Source organism: Lutjanus erythropterus, chromosome 3 (genome assembly GCF_056507025.1).
Source record: "Lutjanus erythropterus isolate fLutEry1 chromosome 3, fLutEry1.hap2, whole genome shotgun sequence".
Lineage (NCBI taxonomy): Eukaryota > Metazoa > Chordata > Actinopteri > Lutjaniformes > Lutjanidae > Lutjanus > Lutjanus erythropterus.
In genome coordinates, this window is record NC_139319.1 from 14387878 (window position 1) to 14408429 (window position 20552).

Here is a 20552-nt window from a genome sequence, read left to right on the forward strand (position 1 = left end):
TGAGTTGATAAGCAATGTTGGATTTAGGATTTCTTAACCTGGGATAAGATAGGATGAGTAAGACAAGATAGGATTCCTAAAGTGAGTTAGGATTTTGGTTTCTGTAATACCACATTGGCCAACCTTGAAGAATCTAAGACAGATATTCTCCAGAGATCCTTAGAAATTCAAGTCTGTCCCAAATTACAAGCCGTTGTCCTGATTCCTGTCATTTTTCTCCCTAAAATTATATATATTATGATATAATTATTTCGAAATCGACTCATTGATTGTGTGGTGCCTTTTGACTCTAATGCAGGCCTCTTTACTTTCTCTTTATGAGCACCTCTCCGCGTTTGATCTTGCTCTGCCAAACAACTGCAAACTATTAAAGCGTAATAAGGGCAGGGCAACCCATACAGTGGTGTGATGTCATCAAGGTTGCGTGCGACGTGTACGCCCTTCTGATGTGCCAAGCGAGCCGTTACCTCACTTGACCTCTCCACAGCTGCTGCTGAGGTGGAAACGGAGAGGAAAGGTGGAGGGAGGCAAAAGGATGAAAATACTGAGGGAAGGATTTTGCAAAGTGAAGAGAGGTAGAGGACAGTGAAACAGATACAGCAAGGGAGGGAGGGGAGGAGGAAGGACAAAGAAAAAGTCAGACGCAGACAGAGAGATAAAGAGAGGAGGAGCCCAGAGAGGGAGTAAGAAACAGGGAGAGGGGATGGAAAGCGATGTGTCAGCAGCGCGCGCCGGAGAGGTGTAAGTTAGGACGTGAGGAGACGTTTTACTCCTCCCCTCTCACAGTATTTCCTCCTCCTTCTCCTCCTCTTTTCTCTCAAAGTTAAAACTTTGGACTCGGCGTGTGAAATATAAAAGAAGACTGCAGAGAGTGGGCATCTGTGCAAGGGGAATAATCCAGCCCATGCTTAATTTCTTTTGGCACAGCCTGCCTCCGGGGACACAACTTTTTCGGTCGGCTGTAGCTCATTAGACGACTAACTGGCTCACAGCCCTTTACTACTGAGCTAGTTAGCATTCTGGAGTCATCAACAAATCAGATGAAACCGTCTGACTGTGGAGGGTCTGGTTTCCCCCTTTATTCAAGTCAGACGAGCCATTGTTAGGTAGCTTTATTTTACATCACCGGAGCTTGGCACAGTTGTTCTTTGAAGTCTACAGTTTAGGTTTACATTTGGACCATCTGTTTGGAATATTTATCGGCCACATGGGCCTTTTACAGTCCAAATCTGTCCACTAAAGGACGGATACTCATTCCACTTAATTTTTGTCATATCTACCAGAAGGCAGAGCCAACTGTACACTATAAAGTTTACAGCCATGGTCCCAGGAAACATATAGAAATGCTAAATTATTTTATGAGTACTCTGCCTGCGAAACATTTTTAAATGCCCTCAATTCATTTTTTAAAGGGATAGTTCAGAGTTTTTGAAGTGAGGTTGAAGGAAATAGGCCTACTTACTGATTGACAGTTTATTACCTACAGTAGATGCCGTTTGGCATGTCCCAAGATTGCAGAAGCAGGAGTACTGGTCTAGGAAGGTAAGCAATGACTACGAAGGACAGGGTCAGCAGCTATTTTATAGAGCTGCAATAATCACTCGATTAATTGACTGTAATAGACTGAAAAAAATGTCAGGATTCTCTGATTCCAGAATGTTTTCTGGTTCCTTTACTTCTTTATGACAATAAACTGAATATATTTGGGTTGTTGGTAAAACAAGACTTTTCAAGATATCATATTGGGCTTTTGGAAACACCAAACAATTGATCAATTAATTGAGATAATAACTGACAGATTAATTGACAATGAAAATAATCAGTAGTTTCAGCCCCAGTATTTTAGAACCTAAAAAAGGCCCACCTGAAAAAAAGCATACGCTATATTTAGAATATATTTACTAGTCTACCTGGGCATCAGGCAGCCTTTTCCAATGTGAAACCGTTGTTGTATAAGCCAAATATCTTAAACAACCAAACTCCACAGGTGAAATCAGTCATTTTAACTCACAGAATACAGGATTATTGCCTGACTTTGGTGTTTTAAAAATGATAGTTTGGATTCTCTAAAGTCACACAGAAACACAAATAAACTGATTGAGGCAGGGGTAGCTCAACTACTCCCGTGTTCTGCAAGGTACAATTACTGATTTCGCCTGTGGAGTTTGGTTGGTTTAGAGAGAGCGATATTTGGCTTATATAATGGTGGTTTACTGTCAGAAAAGGCTGTCCGAAAGTAAAGCAGCGATAATATTCTAAATATTACGTATTCTGAAACTGATTCTTTTTCTTAGTTGGGCCTTTTTAAAGTGGTTAAAATATGTTTTGTTGCTGACCCTGTCCACAGAAGTACATTGTTTAGCCTCCTTGCTGTTAATTCTCTCTGCTTCTCCAAACAGAGGGTGTGTCGACAGCCATCTACTGTAAGTAACATACTGACTGGGGATAGGTACCTCATAAAGCCCCAAATAAAATAATCCCAACTATCCCTTTAAGCATTCCCAAGCACACACACTTATTTCATAAAAGAAACATTCATCCACCTGCTCTCCTGTTCACTACGTTATCCCGTTCATCTTAGTATACAGCACGGCTGTTCTCATACTCACACATTTTATTTCCTGTCACATTGTAGATGTTCTTGTATAGTAAACAAACATAGAAGAGCGGTCATAACTTTTAATAACGTACAAGTTTTGCAGCTGTGTCGCTACTGTTGACTTGACTGTCATTATTCAGAGGCTCTATTGAAATGAATGAATTCTTCAGTACAAACATTTATCCGGCGCTGTGGGAAAAATGCCTTCTGACACAAAACAACGGTTCATAAATAAGTGTTATCGCCACTAATGAAATGTGGAAATAGCTGAATGCGTTCATGTGTGCTTCTCTCCTGCATCCACTCCACTAAAGACCAGTTTGTTGATACAAGACAGCTGCACTCAATAAACGACTCCATGTGGAGCGCATTTGAGGAGTTGAACGCTAGCTTATTATTCACATGTCATCAGTGGCTTGGCATGTCTGCTCTTTGTAATAATACCAGGCCCGAGCTGCTTTTAGCTCTCTAGCTGTTTTTTGCTGTTCTCTTATTGAACTGAGAGGTTTACAGAGACATTAGTCAACCTTGTTATGGCCTCAGCGTGTTCTGTAATATGACTGGGTCGTGGTTTCCATGGTGCTGGTGTCAATCTAAAAACCTACTCTTCGGCACCGCCTCTGTGGGAGAGGTCATCTGAGGACACGGCTCACACTGTTACCGCGTTGACTGGCAGCTCTGTCGTCCAATCAGGACTTTTCCAGCTCAGGCCGGGGGAATAAAGGAATGCTTCAGGTTGTGTATGAGAGGCTCATGTAACAACGGCTGGAACGGAGCCATTTAGCAGTGTTTCACTGCCCAACGCATGATCAGAAACCGCACACAATCTACAGACAAACTCAGACATACCATGTGCACAAGCCTCGACTCACACGTCTTAAGTGAGTAGTAAAGGAATTCAGGTGTAGAGCATTAGGTAGAAATTTAATCTGTAAAGCTTACTGTAAGCATGTGTGTGACCCACATTGCTAATAGGCATTTAGGCTGGAGAACGCAGCCTGAGGAAGGGTCTCTCTAATGCAACCCAGATACATTTACTCTAACAGTATGTGTGTGTGCATTTTAATTCCTCACTGCTATAAAAATAGACACGAGGGAGCTTAGTATGTTAGGGCTGCAGTGAATGGTTAGGTTTTAAAACGAGTCTGCTAGTTGTTTTTCGTTCAATTAACTCATTAGTTGTGTAATCTGTAGAATACAAGAAAATATATATTAAAAGATGCCCCACGGTTTTCCTAAATCTGATATTAAATCTAAGCAAATTCTTGCATGTGAGAAGCTGGAGCCAGTACACATTTGAAATTTATTATGATTTTGTCTAAATTCTATTTTCTCTTTGTGCTTCTTTACTCGAAGTACTTGCTCTTTGTCTTTTATGTTTTCTACTTAAAGGTGGATCATTTTTATCTTTGATTGCAGCCCTTATGCTAAGCTAAGCTAACTAGCCAAGACAAATTCCATGTATGTGCAAACCTACTTGGCAATAAACCAGACTCAGATTCTGAAATATTTAGGTTTCATTCATTTCGGCACTACAACATACAGTATGCACAGCATTTCGCCTGCATATGAAGTGTATTTTGACAGTAACAGGTGTGTGACAGTATAACTGACACATAAGACAGTATGATGTGCCCACACAGTACTTCCTCCATGGCCTCATTTACCCCGACCTGGGCTGACCTGCAGGCCTGACGTTTCTGCGGTGGATATAATCTGACTTCCATCTCTTCCTGCTCCCTGGTGATACCTTTGTTCTTTGACATCAATGCAAAATGGATACAGAGCAGTCAGTGGGTAACACCTTTTGTGTTCAACCAAATAAGCAGTGCCAATCTGATGGGCATTATCAGCATCTTCATGATGATTGCTTTGTTAAAGATACAGTACTACAGAGCATTGTGGCAATACTTTGATCCCAGTATTGGCTTTTTCATAGTCGCAGGGTGTAGATGTTCATGTCAGATGTACTTTCTCTATACATAAAAATCACAATCGAAGTAGAAACAGAATAAAGTACTGTTGTTACATATTGTGGACAACACTGTACAAGTAGAATTAAGTTAATTAATCCCACACTGTTTTCATGTCAAAATATGACTTTAATCTTTTAGATAAGCTTCAAATAATATTTCAATACACAGAAAATTGGAAATGTATGTTTTCAAAACAGCTTTGATGAGAAATGAGGTGCAGAGGAGGTGGCGTTTTTACTCTGTAGTCTAAAAACAGTTAGCAGCAAGCCCTCTGATTTATTTAATTTGGAAGAAAGTCAAATGTGTCTTTAACAGGAATAATCACAATTAATCAACGATTGATTAATAGGTCTTTAAGAATTTGATTGATCACATAAACTTTAATCGATCTACTATAAAATAAAGATTTGAAATACAGCTGAGATTATTTTTATGAGCGTACTCTGCATGTAAGTTGGTATTTAATTATGTGTGTTTAATATTCAGGCCTCTGTGTCTTAATATTTAATATGTTGCTGTGGATATAAGGCTTTGATATAGGCATGTTTTTGGTTTTGTTTTAATCATGATTAATTAACTGTTTGACCATTAATTAGGGGACGTGCCAATAGGACACTCAGTATCAGTATTGGTCCAATATTGGCCAAAATCACTAGATCGGATATCGTAATGCTTTAATGCTTGAATGGTGCTGACCATTTAAAAAGTAGAAGTTCTGTGTGAAAAAGTCTGAATAAAAAGAAGCAGCAGTGTAACTGAATAATGTTGTGGGTATGAATTTGTTCCTAGGGAGTAGAATAATTGTTTCAGTGTGAGCATGATGGTTTTCAGATCACTAGGTTAAACAGAGTGCGTCCACATAAATATAATATTAACAGTTAGTTTGACACAGGGAAAAAGATGATATCAGTATCAGAAGATAATCAAGGTTGCCAAGGTTATCAATATCCGTATCAGACATGAAAAAGTTGCATCGTGCCATCCCTATTGTTAACAGTACTGCTAATTGATTAAGAAAAGTGCTTATTGGTCCGCTCCTAAAACTAGGGTTGCAAATTATGTTTTAAATTTGTACCAATTAATATCTGAATGTCTTGACAAACAATTAAAGTAGTGCTACTACTGGGAATGTAATGCTTTGTACATGAGAGTACTGTAAGATAGAATTTAAATAACAACTGTTTTTTATCATAAACACTACCAGAACTGGCTGCTATTGTACATTTGACACCTTCAAATACCATATTGAGGCCTAAATAATGACTAAACGCTTTATGTACAAAAGCAGCAGATGGGTAAACCATTGTGAGTAGGAAAATGCACAGGACAACTGAGATATAGCACGTTATTATAGAAGTGGAGACATTAGTAAACAAAATAACAGCTTCTATTTACATCCTATTTTAACTTGTGCACCCTCTTTTATAATGATCCAGACAGGGAAACTTAATTGTGTAGAGCCCCATCCAGCACAGCTGTTTGTGTGTTGTCCAAAGAACTGGAGTAGCAACGTTAGTGCAAGGCAGTGATTTGCATACCACTGGCCCAGTGGTAACAACAATTACACTCCGAGAGGCCTGTTTTTTGGTTGTTTGGTATATTTTGGCTATGTAATTTAGGTTGCATAAATACCGATGAATGACGATCACAGAATTGACTGAATTCTTTGCGAGCAGATAATTAAATGTCATTAATCTACGAGATTTCAGCACATCCTTCAGTTACACTCGTAGAAATAAGAATTCCAAAAGGTTCTTTCTGAAGGGCTTAGGTTCTACCCAGAACCGTTTGTTTCTGAAGAATCCTTTTTTAAAGAAACCATTTGTTCTTTGTAGTAAGGGTTGCACCAGGAACCTTTTTCATCCAAAGAACCCTTTTTGGAAGAAAATTCTTTAAGGATTAGGATTGTTGAAATTAAAGAACTCTTTCATCAAGGGTTCTTTGTACAATTATATAAAAGGGTTCTCAGTAGAACCCCTTAGGTGGCATCCAGAGAAAACCCTGGGAATATAAAATGGCTCCTGGTAGAACCCCCGAGTGTGTTCTAGATAAAACCCTTGGAATATAAAAAGATCCTAGTAGAAATCCCTAGGTGGGTTCTAGATAAAGCACTTGGAATGTAAAATGAAACCCTTTGGTGGGTACAACCCCCAGAGAGGGTTCTGGGTGAGACCATCACACCATAGAAGGGTTCTTTGTAGAATCTCTCATAGGGGGTTCTGGGTTGTGATGACTGGGCACAGATGGTTCTATGTAGAGCTCTCTGAAAAGATTCCAGTGGAACCTTTTTAAGAGGGTCTGCCAGGAGCCAAAAAGGTTTCCTGTATGGGCCCAAGCTGAAGAACCCTTAATGGTTCTAGTTAGCGCTTGTGTTTCTAAGTGTGTATGCCCTCTTGCGCCTGCTGTACCAGCTTGTAACTAAGAAACCTGCAGCAGCTGCTAAACGGCACTCAGAGAGTCACAGTAGTTTTATTGATGTGGGTCAGCTTCTGTATCTGAGAGGCTGTTTTTATAATCAGGGGTCTGACCACTTCTTGTCTAGTGGCTATTTAAAAATGTCAGGTTAAAGGATGTGTTTTAGAAAAGGCCTGAAGTGTGTCTGTCTTTTGTTTGGACAGCAGATGTACTGTAGATGTGCCAGTGGCAGGAGGACTGCGGGGCAGATTACTCTTGTTTAAGTGGGGTCCCCATAGGAAAGAGTGTTTCCCTTTCAGAAGAATCTCCTCATAAGTGATGTATGCCGGAGCTGACAGACAACAGAGACTACTCAGCGGGTTGTTGCCAGATTGTGAGATCATTAGCTAAAAGTAGACGTGAGTGGACTCAATTAAACGAAGAATGCTGACGGAGAGTGCATTGATGCAGCAGACAGGAGTTTTTAGAATGATGTCAAATTTAATAGAGTATCTGAGAAATCTTTATCTTTTTCGTGGGGTATTTCATGAAAATATCTCGATAGGATTTGGCACGACTGCATGTTTTTTACTGTAAAAACAGAGAGTTAGAGATTTTAAGGTAGGATGCACATGGAAATATGGTGATAATATTCAAATTTTTTTTCAAGGTAAAACTGAAAAAGTATCATTCACCAGTAAGCCTGCCACGTGTCGAGTTGATAAGCAAATGCACATATTCAGAGGTAAACATGCGGTGTGAGGGCATGTGAGTGTATGCACACACCGTGCATAAATAAACAACTTCCCTCCCTTTCAGATACACACATGGCGCTTGCACACACACACACACACACAATCGGACGACAACTTTGCCTGTCTCATGAAGTGTATTTCACTCTAACAATTATTAACAAGATTCACGGGAATGAGCAAAAACAGTTGACAGGAAGGCTCTCCGGAGTTTTCAGAATTGCCATTTGGTCCGGCCTATCCAAGCGAGAGTGTGTGTATGTGTGTGTGCATGTGCACGAGGGGGGTGGGGAAGGGGGATGGCTGCGTTGTGTTTCCTGTGTCGCAGTTTACTGTTTTTTAGAGCAAGAAAAATGGGCTTATGTAACGGTCATGTGATTTAGCCAGAAATAGTGGTGGGGCTACAGCTGCTGCCTCTCCTCCTGCAGCTCGGTTCCTTGGCTTTTGGCAGCAGCCAGACAGACACACTGCGCACTACTCCTGCTAGCTCAGAAAACAACTTCTGCTCAGTCCTACACACAAACACAAATACTGTACTGTGGATGCAACAAAGGCAATGCACAGAATGTACATGTTTGAGCAAACTGCATGTAAACAACTCACAAGATTTCATGCTAAACATGAAATCTGTGCCAGGAATCTCACATACTTCTAGAAAAATAAACATTGCAAGAAGAACACGCAGAAAAATATGCACCGACATGCAAACATGCACATGCATACACACAGTCCAAGATGTACACACAATTTTAACCTCAACTCTAATCGAGCTAAGCCATACACTGGGGTCATTGGGGTCACTACACCACTCTATACCACTCCATCTGTGTCGTGATTTCCATGTGTGTGTATTTGTTTGTGAAAGCAGATACAACATTTGCAGCTTTTTTTTTTTAAATTGCCAAGTGGAGCAGCTTTGGTTGTGTATGTGTGTGTGTATGCGTGCATGTGTGTGTGTGTGTGTATGTACAGGAGTGAAGAGAGTGAATGACTGTACGTGTGCACGAGCTTGAGCCTGCCTGTGTGTGGGCGTATGGCGCTCTGAGGCTGGCGGACGTGTGGAAAAAAGGAAAAAAAGAGGGATGGAGACGCAGGCGTAGAGAAGGAGAAGAGTGGAGGAGGAAGAGGAGGAGGAGGAGGAGAGGAGCTGTACAGTGAAGAACTAGTGGAGCGGAAGGAAGCGCTCTGAAATGGGAGATCATTGGGTTTAGCTAAGGGCTAGGCAGGAGGCAGGAGGGATTCTCGCCATGTTAGCATCACTGTCAGGAATAGTCTAGCTGCAGCCAGTGTCCTGGTTCCAGCGAATATTAATACCCTCATGCCATATACTGTAAAATACACCATTAGTCATGCGTTGTAGAATGTGAGAGCGGAATAATCAGAATTTCTATCATTTTCACTGCGATAATCATGACATGTAGATCTCTGATGCTGCCAGACATTTCACGGGTTTCTGTGTTGACCTACATTACAAACAGCCACAGACAAAATCCACAGTAGAATCAAATATTTGCTTCTCTTCATGGAATAAAATGTAAAAAAATATGATTCATTATATTGTTTTTTTTAAAACACTTTGTGCATGATACAGCTTGATATAAAACAACATTTTTTTTAAAGCGATGTGCAGCAGACATAAAGGGTTCTTTGGCTTGTCCCCATAGGAGAACCCTTTTTAGTTCCTGGTAGAACCTTTTATAAAGGTTCCACTTTGAACACTTTCAAGAGGGTTCTACCGAGAGCCCAGCATGAAAGGTTATACCAAGAACCATCTGTCAAAGGTTTTGTCCATAACCCCCTATGAAAGATTCTACAGAGAACCCTTCAACGGTGTAATGGTTCTACTCAGAACCCTCTTAGCTGGTCCTATCCAGAACCTTTACACCTTCTAAGGGTGCTAACAAGAACCACTCAGGGGTTCTGCTGAGAACTTGTTAATATTCCAAGGGTTTTATCTCTAACCTACCCACAAGGCCGGCTGAGAAGCCTTTATATTCCAAGGGTTTAAGTTACAAAGAACTTGGCTCAACAAATTCTTGATGAAAGAGTCCCTCAAGAATTTTAAACATCCTCGAAGAACTCTTTCTTCTAAAGTGGGTTCTTTGAATGAAAAGGGTTCTTAATGGAAGCTTTAATCTTCAAAAGAAGCCTTGACAAACCATTTCTTCAACAAAGGGTTCAGAAGCAAAAGGTACTGGGTAGGACCTCAGCCCTTCTGGAAGAACCCGTTTGGAACCCTTATTTCTAAGAGTGTACTGACGCCGTTTCCTGTCTTCCTGCAGGTCAGCACAACTACCTGTGTGCCGGGAGAAATGACTGCATCATCGACAAGATCCGAAGGAAAAACTGTCCGGCATGTCGCGTGCGGAAGTGTCTCCAGGCCGGGATGAACCTCGGAGGTGAGGAGTCACACCCTCATTACAGACTTGCCCAGTTATGTCACGTGTCTTGGATGTGACATTTGAGTCAGCCTTGCTCAGCTTGTAGGAAATTATAGATATGGAAAAGTAGGTCTGGCTGTCGTCACAGGGGGCCTGAGGAGGATGCTGAGTCATAGGATGTTTGTGTGTATGTGTGTGCAAATAGTATATCTGAGCACATTATGCATAATGCATCTGCAGCAGGTGTAGATGTACAGTGCTCTATATGACGCCAGCTGACAAGGCCTGCAGACAACTTACAGTATTTTATTATGAGGAAAGGTAGTGTAGTGGACAGGGATGTGGTTAATGTATTCACTTCTGGCCACTGGCTTATTCCAGTTCAGGCCTGCAGTGGCTAAAAGCACACTTGATCGGTTTTCAGTCCTATAATTATTGAAATTACTAATAATTTTCAGTTTTATACTCCTCAGGGAAGATAAATTTAAACCTAAATATAAAAGCACAGTATAGAAAAAAATAATAGGGTTTTGTAAATGCTGTCAAATTACTGGAGAAAACAAAAGTGGCCTAAGGGAGAAAAAACACATACTGTACATGCAGCTGCAGCTGTTACAGGGAGTATCCTGAGATGTCTGCTTCATGATTTTGAAAGAATTTGCCTGTTTGTGAGTCAACTAATGCATAGCTCAGCGGTAAGGATTCACCACTTGCCCATGGCAAGTAAAATGCCATGTTGGGCTAGTAAATCTTGGGGCAAGTAGTAGAAAACAATTGAAAATTGATTGGATTGTCATACCAATTTTGATAAATAACAATGTTTGCTGCCTTGTATCTCACTGAACTTATTCTGATTTTACTTAAGTAAAGATTAAACAAGATTTGCAACAATTAGTCGCCGTATCAGTTAGTTGATTGACAAAAATAATCAATTCAGTACATCTTTATTAATCCCACTAAGGACAATTTGTTGGAGCAGCCTCCTATACATAAACACACACAGTAACATACAAACAATAAGTCACTATGTCAAGGAGGTATGCAGATTATAATCTATAAATAATGCTTTTTAGAGTTATTAGAGTTAGAATTAGAGTTGCTAAATGCAATTAAAAGATCATATACCAAAGATGACAGTGGTTTAAAAAAAAATCTACAGAGCATTCAGACAGATTGCAGGGGGAATGAAAGATTTAGAATAATGGTTAATATTACAGGCAGATAAAACATAACACCCCAGTGACAACAGAGAAACTTCACTAGCAGGAATGTTTCCTGAAAAAGCCAAGATACTTGCTGCTTTTCTGAGAATTTGTTAGTTGCAAAAAAGAGCTTAAATCTCTTTAAAGATTAATTGATTATCATAAGTGAAACAAAGTCATTTTGTGCAGAAATTGCAGAAAGGCCTCTCAGATATGGAAATACGGCTTTTGTTTATTATCATAGTAAACTGAACATCTTTGTGATGTTACTGTGGACTTTCAGAAACTGGGATGGACATTTTGCACTTTACTAACATTTTACAGACCAAATGATTCATCAGTTAATCTAATTATTAATAAATAATGAAATAGCTGATAGTTGCACCTCTAGGTTAAACATGGCAGTTAACTTTAGTCTTTGTTGCTATTTGATAACTGCTAATAAATAAACAATTTACATAGGGGCAAGTAAGAATTGACTTTGGGCAAGTAGATTTCTGACCCCCTTGCCTGACAATTGAAAAAAAAAAACATTGTTGAATCCTTTAGGCTTATTGAATCAAAAGTGATATGTGAATAGATACAGAGAGCAGTTAATGAATGCCTTTGGACAGTAATTGATTTGTTAATGGGTGGATGGCCCTAATTTATAGTATAAACTATGAGTGTAGTCATATCTCCCGTGAAATATTGTTGTTACAGAGGTGGCTTTGTCTGGTGGTGTATTCTCACCAGTACAGACTCTATTGAATGATCATAGAAATATATAGTATTCTATAATACTATATATTCTATAATACTATATATTTCTATGTTACAGGAAGCAGTGCCTCTCTATGATCCTTTCTTCCATGACTTGACTCACATGTTGCTATGTGTCATTTTAATAATAACTTTATTTGTATAGCACTTTTTCTGAAAACAAGGTTTGGAAAGTGCTTTACATACATCCCCACCCCACCAAAAACAATAATAAAAATACAAGATAAAAGGTAATATCTGAAGTAAAAAGATACAAACTAAATACACACCAATAACCCAATAACTATTCAGAGCAGGCCACAATTATACATACAAAATTGTGTGCCAAAAACCTATTAAAAATAAGACTTAAAGTTATAGAAATGCAATATAAACAAAGACCCTAAAGTGATTCTAAACTCCAGATTGGCAAAGAATGGGTGATTTACATAAAAGCATGCCTATAAAAGAGATTAAATGAAATCACACTACTCTATAGGGTATAGAGGTAACAATATAGTATCAAATTGAGTATTTGTAGTTAAGGCAATATCATAGATCCAAGACTAAACTGACAAAAATCTGTCGGTTACCTCAGCACCACAGACAGCTCGATGGATTTATCAATACACAGCACAGCTGATATTTCAGAGCCATATTCGGGGCCATAGATTCTAACTTGCACAAACCTCAGTCAGATAAAGGATCAATGACTCAGGCAGACTAGACTAACATATTCAACTAAACTACTCCTCTGTCCCTGCACTTTCTCTGCTATGAGGAGATGGAGAGGGGAGTATGCCCCCCCCCCCCCCCCCTTCGTCCCCCATATACATGTATGTATATTTCAGACTAGCTGCACAATTTCTGAGCATGATTCCTGGAGCTGCTTTCAAAATGAACCATTTACCGAAATGGGTGTAAAGTTGTTTTTATTAATGATCACCTAATTTTCATACCTCTTATTTTCATCACCCTGTGGCTTCTAAACACTTTAGCAGTTTTTATTTTTATCTATTCAGGTATGCAGTGAGATGATGTGATGAAGCAGTGAATATTTAAATCCTCTGGGATATTTCAGCACTTTGGATGGATGCTGACTTATCTAAAGTACTGTACAGTATATAAGCTACTGGTTTATGAAAACCCTGCCATTTGGAGAGACACTAGAGCCGTCTGCTGTCATGTCAAATCAACTTTATTTCTACAGCCCAAGATTGCATAAAAGACCTAAATGTGTTTTACAGGCCCATAACGGCAACGGCTCCTAACCGAGCTCAAGGTTTCTATGGCTGGAGTCCTTCATGAACTTACCAGTGGTTTAGTAAATAGCTGTGGGAGAGAAGTTGTAGTTGTGTTCTTGGTACCTTGTATATTTTTCTGGTAAAGTACTGACATTGATGAAGTTTATGAAAAAAGGCTATAATTTAAACACTTGTTGTGATGCACAGTAATTGTGGCATTCCAAGGTCTGTTATTTCTGTGTAGCACACTTTGCTATGAATAACAGACCAGTGATAGGGAAGCAAAAAATAATTTAATATTTTATGTCAAACTTTTTTTTTTTTTTTTTTAATAAGTAGATGTATGGGACTGCACAGCACTTTTTATCCCTTGTCCCACGTCCCAGATATTGAGACCATGTCATTTTGATTGGCTCTAGTCTTCAAAAGTCAAACCACTGCAATTCTGGCTGTGAGGAAAACAGGGAGGGCATTCACCACGTGTCACTGTCTTTGCAAAATTGCAAGTCACCACAAAGTCACAAGCTCTGCAGATTTAGGCAGAATATTTGGAAGACCATTTCTGCCAGTAAAAGAAAATAAATGTCCCCATGGTAAGTAATAATTAGAAGATAAAAAGTCAAAATTATGAGATAGAGAGTCATGGTTATGAGATAAAGACTTTATCTTCCCATAGGGATATATTTTTTTCTTTTACTGGCGACAGTGGGCATTCACAGGAACATGATGGAAATTATCACAAAGAAAAGGAAATGCAGATACAACAAAGACTGGGAAACGACTTATCTGTTGTCTATTGTGTGATACTGAATCGACCAGAGGGCGAAGCATAGAGCTACAAGCTAAGGAGCAAAATATTTTAATATAATATTCATTTTTTATGTGAAAATTTTAGACTAGCTCTTTTCATTGTCGGACACAAACAGACTCTTTGTCCCACATTTTGGTTTGTTGGAACCTGGTGGTGAAATAAACCAATAAGCCAAGGTTTATTTTGTTAAATGACCTGATCAATGCACATTATGCCTCACTTAGATGTTTAAGAAAAAAGCAGATATTCACAGAAAATAAAACACGTTCAATTAATGATGTAGTACATATCAAAGTCCTAAACATGGGAGTAGTGCTATGATCAGTGCAGCATGAGAAATGTGTTTTATATGGTGGGATTTCTAGGACAGCGGTCGATTTTGGTTTGGTTATTGTCAACAATCATATAAATTACACTAAAAGAGTATGACCACTTAAAATGGAGCGCTTACAATGAGGGCAAAAATGACTAAGTACTAAAATTCCAGTGGTGAGGATTCTCTTGTTTACATTTTGTTCGGGGCCTGCGCCTTTGAAACAGCTAACACATGACAAATGTTTTGTCCTGGAACCACTCCAAACCTCTCATATAAAATAAATAAATGGGCTCTGATTGGGAAAAATCAATTCCAGAAAAGCAGTTTATGATACATTTTCTGCACCGTGAGTGTGTGAATGGTTATTTTTTATGGCCAATTTGACTTGCTTGTATATATTTCAGTCAACAAAACTAATGTGGAAATGATGTATTATTGATTGAATACAGAGTATTAAAAGGGTCCATATTTCTTTGCTTGACATCATTCTCCACAAGTATACGCAGAGACGTGACAGTAATAAACTCACTCAGAGAGGAATAAGAGGCTACAGGTGGACGCAGGGAGGAAGTTGGGTCATATGAAATACCATATGTGGTGCAGCAGCAGCAGCGCTGAGGTGGTGTTAGGAGCGGTAAACATGTAGCAGAGAGGTTAAAGGTGATGTGCGGCAGTAGCTCATGTCAAACACTGTCACTCCCATAAAATATGAACCAAGCTCAGCACAGAGGAGACCGGAGACTCAACACCACATTAGATACAGAGCCTGACATTGGACACCATATGGTTGTGCCCACTGACAATATTCCTCCAACAACTGCTGGGTTATATTGAATTGAAATGGATTATTTTAAACCCAACAATCCACGATTTGTCAGTCATTTATAGACACGTCAGTTTAGCAGCAGATAATATTACAAGCAGAAAAACATGACTTGGAGTAAACACATCTTTCTAGTGAAATGTTACGTAGTGTTGAGAAGCAGCAGATGACCATGAGTCATGAATAAAAGCTTAAGGTTGCCAATGAGTGTGGCTGCATGTTTGAGTAGCAGCAGTGTAACCCATTGAATGGGAGCTCAGCTGTTTAGATGTGATTATGATATGAAGACAAGTAAAGAAAGCTGTCAGATTCACAAAGGTAAGAGAGTAAACATTTACGCAACGCTAGCTAAATATCAAGTATGTGGAGAAAAATGAGTCACAACCAACCCCAGGTCTGCCAATATTAAGGGAAAACTAATTTCATAAATTAGAATAGTTAGCTGTGTAAAGTACAGCAACTAATATTAATATTGTCTTCTACAGACCTGTGCCGGGTTGCATAAAACCACTCAGATTAAAATTTAAGGGAAGCCTTATAACCTAAGAATGCCTTAGGGAAAAATGAGTTGCATAAAAACACCATAAAGATTTTCTTAGGATATTTTAAGGGAAAAGTTTGCCCTCAGCAACTTAAGTATTCCCCTGCATTGCTAGAAGGCCCTAAGCAGGATAACCATTTCCCTTAAAAAATGTTAAAGGACCCATATCGGTCTCTTAAAAGTGAAATAATTTGTGCAACATAAGACACACAAAAGCATACACATCTCAAGGCAGCACAAGGCAAGTGGACAGCACAGAATTAGACTGCACCGGTGTATGTTAATGGTTGTGTGTAACTCTGCAGCTGGCTAGCCAAATGTTAACATAACACTGTCTTTAGCTTAAGGGACAAACTTTGTGGTTTATGTAACCAGGCACTGGGTAAAGCGAGTCAAACCAATTCAGCCCATAGCTACATACAAAAACATCAGTATCACTATTGTGTAAATCAACAGATTAGCATCATGTCAAACAAAAGCCATCAGAAAAATGAGCTCCTTCAGTCACTAGCTTGATGATTCACAGCTAGCTAATACCAACACAAACAACCAGCCTGAGCAGGAACAGACGCCATGACCAGTGAGCTGTGAAATGTAGGCTATTAACCGTATCAAGCCTGTACTATTAACACGCACTGCAAGCTTAAACACAGCTGAAAAAACAGCCACCAATAACAACATTAGCCGCATAGCTTTCTTTAGCATCTTAGCTAGCAAGCAGAAAGTCTTACCTTGGTCAGGTGAAGCAGTGATTCCTGGCATCTTAGCACTGAAAAGTCCTCAAGTACAGTGGCCTCCTCTGTCCCAAAACAAAGACAGCAGGACAGGAAAACTCAGCTTCCATCTTGGAGTATAATTTGTGGAAAACTAAAATAACTCAAATTTACAACAAATGGCTTTGGGGTGTGGTAGCAGGAGCAGCTAGTATTAGCAGCAGCAGTTTTTAAATCAAGCAGTGTAGCAGTGGTAATACCTTTTTCGTGGCAGACATACTGATATGAAATTGTAGGGTAAAAACATGTGTCACCAATGATACTAATTAAGGTCTCATTCAGTTTAGTGTAGCAGAGGCTTTCCAGTGAGCTAACATGCACAATAGTAGCACCCTGACTCTGTTTGACCCAAACAAAACCATAATTAGTATCGCTGTTAACCCCTGTGTTTACTCGAATATTTCATGGCAAAATGGTTGCTGTGAAAAAGGTGGCTAAACAAACAGATCAGAACAAAAAAACATTAGAAAAATGAGTTCATTGACTCACTAGCCAGCCACCAAACCACACTAACATTAGCCACATAGCTTACTGACATCTCTTTAGCATGCTAGCTAGCAAGCAGGAATTCCTACCTTGGTGTGGTGAAGCAGTGAAAAGTCCTTATGAAGGGTGACACAGCTGTCTCCAAACACAGACAGGAAAACTCCAGCTTTCATCTTGAAGTGGAGTTCATGGACAACAGTGAGTAAAGACAGACTTCCAACAAATGCATTTGGGCAGTGCTGGTAGCAACAGCAGCTAACATTAGCAAGTGGAGCAGCCTTTCCACAGCAGCCATGTTGACAGGAAATAGTAGGGTAAACACAGGTGTCACTGATGGTGCTAATTAAGGTTTCATTCAATTTAGTAGCACAAGCTTTTCAGTGAGCCAACATGCACAATAGCAGCACCTCGACTCTGTTTGACTTGAACCAATTAGTATGATTGGTAACACCTGTGTTTACCGTAATATTTCAAATCAAAATGGTTGATGTGAAAAAGGTCTATACTGGACAGATGATTTAGGTTATTTCACAGGGGGTTGTGCAGGTTCACACTTAAAAAGTTTAGTTCACAGAAGTTAAAATATACTAGGTCATGTTTATTTCATTTAAAAAAATATATTTTTAGCTAGAACCTCCTCCTCCCAGGGACACTGGAGTCTATATAATGACATCTCACTATATGGGGCGCAACATTCATGTTTTTGTATTAAAACATGAATATTGAATGGCCAGGATTACTTATATTACTTATATATTTGGTTATTAGCAACAATTTACAACAATTTGAGAATGTTTTACACTACAGCAGACAGCAAACTTTATTTTATTTTATTATTTTTTATTTTATTCCATGAGGACTACTACTGACTCTTGCATTATTTTTGTTTTATGATTGTACAAACATGATTTAAACATTGATTCCCAAAGACAATTTATGCCATATGATATATTGTTTTGCACATGCTCAGGTCATGGCTTACTACTTCTATTTTACTTCATTAAAGAAGGAAAGCAAAAGCACTTCAAATTAAAAGGATTTTATATATATATATATATATATATATATGTATATATATATATATATATATATGTATATATATATATATATATATATATATATATATATATATATATATATATATATATATATATATACATATACATATATATATATATATATATATATTCGATAATCAATGGTTTTGAGTTATTTATGAAAAAAAAAGTCAAAACTTTCTGATTTCAGATTCTTAAATGTGAATATTTTCTGGTTTCTTTACTCCTCTCTGACAGTAAACTGAATATATTTGATTTGGTATTTCATCCCCAAGTATGTGTGACAGAGTCTATATATGAATAAATTAGTGTAGAAATAGAGCAAATGCAGATGGTTCCATACAGGACACAAGGTGTCACTGAATCGTATGATGAGCAATAAAATGAAGTGAATCATTTACTAGAAGAACTGTCACCAGATCTCAGCCCAGCTGAACACCTACTGTATGGGAGCACTCTGTTAACCATGAACCATGTCATCTTTATTCATTTTTTTTTTACGAGACACAAACAAATTTCTTTGAAAACAAGCTAAAACTATTTAACAAAATGCAAAAAAGGAAATTAGTGTAGTAGTGATTTGTCGAGAAACTGCCTGAAGACTGATGAAGTGGTGGGTCAGGGTCAGTGTAGTCTTAAACTGTGAAAAAGAAGATAATTGTTCAAGATAAAAGTATGACTCTTCTTTCTTTACAAACAAAACAACAAAGTGTTGCTTGGCACAAAGCCACATAAAACATTGGAGAACATTTAATACGAAGTTGCTAACAAGCAAGTTACTTGCTAGCTGGGTGTTGACATACTTGCAGCCATGAGCACTTGTTAAAGTGCAGCGGATCTTTATTTCAGGTGTTTTCACACTTAAAGGGCTAGTTCACTCAAAAATGAAAATTCAGTCATTATCTACTCACCCTCATCCTGCTTGAAGGTCAGGTTTAGTTTTTTTTAGTTCACAAAACACTGCTGGAGTTTCACAGGAAAACAGAGTTGCAGAACCTCCCAAACAATGGAAGTGAATGCTGACCAGTTTTTCAATGTAAAAACAAAACCCAACAGAATAAAATACCTCCATGCTGCTCGTCTGGTATAATCCAAGTGGCATATTGGGACTTAAAGAAACCTGGATTATGCCACACAAGCTTTACATTGTTCGGGAGATTCTGCAACGCTGTTTTGCAGACTAAGAAATAAACCTGACCCTCAATCGGCATGAGGGTGAGTAGATAATGACTGAATTTTCATTTTAGGGTGAACTATCCCTTTAAAATAAAGCAAACGGTTAAGTGGGCAAGAGGAGACATGAATTAAAATGTTTCGACTTGAGCAAAAAGAAAGGCCCTGGGGTTTTAGGAATCTGCTTCACAGTCTCACAGAGACTGAGGAAAAAGGAGAAAGAATTGGAGGGAAATAACAGGGAGAACAGGAGAGCTGAGCTGAACACAAATGCACACACGGTTGGTGCTAACATTGCTAGCTAGCTTAAAGCTGACTAGCAGTCGGTGCAGAGGCTGTTTGTGGAGCTCCACCACCATCATCAACACAGTACATGAGGGAGTATCTTTTGGGGGAATTGTTTTCAGTCGTCCATAAGAGTTACAGAGACTTGAAGAAACAAATTTTTTAGGAGCATTGAAGCTTTTCTGGAGGTTTATATTGATCTTTTCTTTAATTTGTTACCTATGTTTTTTTGTCATTTGTGGTTCATCGTCCCTCGAAGATTTTACCCATCTGTGAATGACCAAACAATACACAGAAACTGAAGCATGATTATTGTACTAATGTGTGCTCTTGGTTTTACTGAATTTCATTCCAAATGGACTCTTTCCAATTTCTGATTCACACCCCAGCATTTACAGTTACAACTCCCAGAAGCTATAGCTTCATTCAGATACAGAAATAACAAATTTCCTCCAGCACTGTACTGTGGAAATTTGATAAGCATGTCTTTAACCTTGAAGTGCAAAATGAGAAAATACATTGGTTTAGAATTAAGCATTTAATATCCAGCCTGGTCTCTTCAGTCTGCGTGCAAATAACAGGTGATGCACCAATCCTTTAGATTTAGATTAAAAAATAGATTAGATTTTATTTTGAACATGTTGAAAAAAAATGCAAGTAAGAAAAAATCAGAATAATGAATTAACTTAATAGCAAATGTTCAGCAGAAATAAATAATTAATGTCCGAAAATGAGTAGGAAGAACTGAATACTTATCAAGTCCTACCCTCTCTGTTATATTTTATCGATACACTGGGACATGCTTTAATGTTCCAGCTTTCCCATTAACCTCTGTGAAGAGCTGATCTGTAGTCAGATGATCTTTGTCGCCATGGTAACAAAATGGGCTTCATGTTGTAAAATGGTCACATTTTGGTCAGGTTTAGGCAACAAATTTGCATGGTAAGGTTTAGGAAATGACCACAGTTTGGGTTAAAATAAGTATGTCAACTTACCT

The 20552-nt window shown here is 38.6% G+C and overlaps 1 protein-coding gene across 1 annotated transcript in view; it reads left to right on the top strand.

Annotated features, from left to right (window-relative positions):
* Positions 1-20552, top strand: part of nr3c2 (nuclear receptor subfamily 3, group C, member 2) — a 123154-nt gene that overhangs the window by 68501 nt on the left and 34101 nt on the right. The window contains exon 4 of the mRNA XM_084715129.1: positions 10004-10120. Coding sequence (XP_084571255.1) covers positions 10004-10120 — 117 coding nt within the window. The remainder of the gene's footprint in view (positions 1-10003; positions 10121-20552) is intronic.